This window comes from Cavia porcellus, unplaced genomic scaffold, assembly GCF_034190915.1.
Source record: "Cavia porcellus strain 051 isolate PalLab524CR breed Dunkin Hartley unplaced genomic scaffold, mCavPor4.1 scaffold_25, whole genome shotgun sequence".
In the NCBI taxonomy this organism is placed as follows: domain Eukaryota; kingdom Metazoa; phylum Chordata; class Mammalia; order Rodentia; family Caviidae; genus Cavia; species Cavia porcellus.
The window spans coordinates 33,610,060-33,613,901 of record NW_026947508.1 but is presented as its reverse complement, the minus strand read 5'-3'; the positions used below and the strand labels follow the sequence as shown (position 1 = coordinate 33,613,901).

The 3,842-nt window shown below is 54.5% G+C and overlaps 1 protein-coding gene across 2 annotated transcripts; it reads right to left on the bottom strand.

The window, feature by feature from the left end:
- Positions 1-1,629: 1,629 nt before the first annotated feature.
- Guca2a (guanylate cyclase activator 2A) lies at positions 1,630-3,545 on the bottom strand. Of its 2 annotated transcripts, none has more exons than XM_063235108.1 (3): positions 3,387-3,545; positions 2,254-2,440; positions 1,630-2,063 (listed from the first exon to the last, which is right to left on the bottom strand). In XM_063235108.1, exons 1-3 carry the CDS (start codon positions 3,456-3,458, stop codon positions 1,963-1,965), a joined length of 360 nt encoding a protein of 119 aa, XP_063091178.1. In that variant the 5' UTR covers positions 3,459-3,545; the 3' UTR covers positions 1,630-1,962.
- Between the last annotated feature and the right edge of the window lie 297 nt (positions 3,546-3,842).

Here is a 3,842-nt window from a genome sequence, read left to right as displayed (position 1 = left end):
CCCCTAAGTCTTGGGATGCTATTTTCATTTTCATAGGTCTAAAGCTATCTTTCAATTTTCCTTTTAATTTGTTTAACTGGCGAAGCTTTAAGAACTGTCCCAGGGTCCACTCATTTAATCTTCGCAGAGTCGGCATCCTCCTCGCACTTTGCTGAACAGGAAACGAATTCTCTGCCAAAGTCACGCGGCTGGAACAGGCAGAGCCAGGATTCACTGCCAGCGTTGGCTCCAGAGTTCAGGCACTGAAGGATTTCTACCCGCCACTCATCTCCACAAATCCCCCGGCAGACTGAAGAGGTGGGATCTGTCATCACCCCGTTTCCAGAAGACAAAACCAAGACTCAGAGAGGGACACACAGCTCGTGAATGACATGTCAGCTTGAGCCCGTTCTTTTTGCTTTTCAGGCTTCAGCCTGTCCATACTGAACTATCCTAGTTCCTCCCAGTTCCACTGGCCTCCTGTTCTGGAAGTTTCTCTTCCTACCTCCATGTTGATTTGCAAATCCCAAATTCCAAGAGCTATTGAAAACATGATCCTTCTCCTCCTTCATAAAGCCCTTCCTGATCTCAGCTGGAAGAGAATCACCCGCTGAATCAGTCCCACAGCCCCTGGAAGTCCTGCTTGGACCCCTGGTGGTGCTCCTGAGGGCCTTGTCGGGTTCTCTTCCTTTGTCCTCTGGATCTTTACTAACTGGTCTTACTCCCCACCTGTCCTCCCCATGCCTGTCCGAATCATTCTCAGCCTAACCCTAGTCTTTGATTTGTTTTTACTGCTGAGTTCCTCTTCTGTTTTTCTCAGGACTGACTTGGGAACTTTAAATGCATTATGTCACCCAACCTGGAGACAAGTACCATCAATGTCCAGTTTTACAGAGAAGGAGGTTGAGGCACAGGGAGTGAAAGTGATTTTGCTAAAAATCTTGGGTTGGAGCTCAGGCCAGCAACCAAGCAGTACCAGCTTTGTCCTGCCGTCTTACACCCTCATGCAAGCATCGTGTGGGTAGAAATCATTGTGTCTGGGGTAAGGCAATCTTCCACAGGCACAGAAGCCTTTACACAGCCAGGTGGGCAGAGCTGTGCAAAGGATGTGGGCAATCAAAGTACCCTGATAGCACTAAGGACGGGGTGGGAACACACATGTTTTCCTGTGTGGGGAATCAGGAATGGTGTCTTCAGAAAATGCCGTGGACCTGAGTAGTTTTCCCAGCCAGGAGCACGGGAAGAGGGTCATAGACATGAGGGGGATCAAAGGTATGGCCTGGATGGAATTGTAGGGGAGGGTGAGAGGCAACCTGGCATGGTGAGAGGGAGCCAGACCCTGGGGATGGGGGTGCAGGGATGATATCGAGACTTGGACACTGATGTCATAGAGAACCAGTTCAGACAGGCTGCTGTGCTCACTTTGGTGACCTTAAAGATGTAAAGGAAAAGTGGAGAGCCCTCACCAGGTGCGGCCTAGAGGTTCAGGTTTCCTCCGAACCTGTGTGTGGTAGCAGCCCCGGGGGTGGGGAGTGGGGAGTGTGGCAGGAAGCCTGCACACTAATCCCGACCTTTCCAGGCCAGGATAGCAGCCATGAGCTGCACCGTGGCCAGAGTGATGGTTGAAGGACAGAACAAAAACAACAGCAGTACTCTGGAATCTGGTTTATTAGCTGAGGGTTGGCATGGATCTTGGAAAGCTTGGTCTTGGGCCTGGAGCCCCCAGTCCTGCAGCCCCTCTCTGGGCTCCCTTCTGGGGCAGTATAGGTTGAGTTGCTAGGAGTGGAAGGCTCATTGGTAGCCCTTCCAGCAGAAGAAAGAATTTCTCTGGGAGGAAGGCAGCGAGCAAGGCCACCCTAGCATCCAGCACAGGCGGCGTAGGCACAGATCTCACAGGTGCTCGGGTCCTGAGCGATGACCGCTGGACGAGAGAGATCCCCTGGTGATGCCAGCTTCCCCGTCCCCGAATTCGCCTGCTCCCCTTCAGCCAAATCTTGGGCACTTTCTACCCCAGCCCCCAGGGGTGTCCTCTCTGAAGGTTGAGTGTCTACAGACCACTCCAGCCAGCCTCTCGGAGGGGAGCTCTGCCCAGAAAGGAAGTATAGTTGGGACCAGATACAGCATGCAGAGCCACCTACCAATCATCTCTAACCACTTAGGATTCATCTAAACTGTGCTCTACATACCCACCAATCAGAATCGAGCCCCTCCAAACCCCACCAATCAGAGTGCATCTCTTCCCCAAGAGTTGCCAGAAGATGCCCGCCCGCTCACCAAGCCGGTTCAGAATGTCCTGGGAGTTGGGCTCCTTGCAGACAGGCCGGAGCTCTTCCGGAAACCCTGAGAAGCTGCAGAGCGGTGGAGCCACAAACTTTCTGCGGCCTTGGACCTTGGACTCCGGGGCCTCCTGGAGGTCTTTAAGCTTTTTCACTGACTCCAGAGAAAAGGAGAAATCTCCATCCTGAGAGAAACAGCTGAGCGTGAAGCCTGGCACGTCCCAGCACTGCGGTCCCAGCCCTGTCCCAGCCCGGTCCCAGCCCGAGGATCGGACACCCCCTGGGGACAGTGTGTGTGCAGCGGGGGAGGGGTGTCCAGAGCTGCTGCCTGCCTTCCTGGCCTCGCCACATAACCTTGGGCACACTGGGGGCCTCAGGTTCTGCACGCTGTCTTAACAGGAATGGAGAAAATGGATATGGCACTCCAGGGACCCTGAAGCCAGGACCAGAACACCTCCTTCCACATGGCTGGCCTGGCAGTCTTTCCCCCTCCTAAGAGCACTGTGGCTGACCCTCTGCCTCCAGCTTTTGCCTGGTTTCTGTTTAAGAAGCAATAAACTCTGCAGAGCAAGGTGTGGTGGTGCATGCCTGTAATCCCAGCACTCAGGAGACTGAGGCAGAGGATCCCAAGTTTGAGGCCAACACGGGCTACACACTGAGAATCTGTCTTTAAAAAAAAAAAAAAAAAAACCCAAAAACAGTTTCCATGAGCCTATTCTGGTGAGTGGAAGCCCTTCTGGGTACCAGCCGGGCCTGTGGCTGGTGTTGCTCACGCAGGCACAGGCGTTCCTCAGAATCTCTAGGATCCACTGGATTCCACAGCCCTAGGATCCCAGGATGAGGAAGAAGTCCCGGGGTTTGACTCCAGCTCCTTCATTTCCCAGCAGGATGCTCCTGGTCCTTTCAGAGCCTCTCTGAGGCTGTAACCCCCTCCTCCCAGGGGTCACAGTGGGGCACTGGGGAGAAACCCTTTCTGGCAGGTGAGCCATCCTCTCCCTAGGTCTTTTCTTCTCCAGGGCTGACAGGGGAAGAGTGTGCCTGGCAGGACTGAGAAGTCCCAGAAGCAGTGTACTTCCATTCTGGCCCGAGATAAGCCCTGGCACCCCCAGACCTGGCAGGTAGGGGGCTTACCTGCACAGTGACTGCTCCGACCAGGGCAGCCCAGGCACCAAGGCACAGCGCAGAGAGCAGGAAGGTGTTCATGGCAGCAGAAACCAGGAGAGAAGATGCTGGTTCTGCTGCCAGGAAAGAACAGGCCTTTTAACAAGGTCAGGGTTATTGAGTAACCTCCTGCCCTTGTCAGCATCCCATCTGCTGCCTCGGACCACATCAGATAAGGGTCAGGGCAGCCCTTCCAGATAAGAGACCAGCCCCAGTCTGGCAGAGCCCAGGCTCCTCCCTGGGCACCACTCTGACCCACAGTGAGGCTGAGACCTGTGTTCCTTCTGCACCACAGCCTCTGGGGTACCAGCCATGCCCTTAACGAGAGAGAACCAGAGCAGACTATGCCACAGGACAATTAGGGTGAGGGTCACTGGGCTGTACCAGCATGTGGGGCATAGCAGGACAATGTGGCAGCAGGGGTGG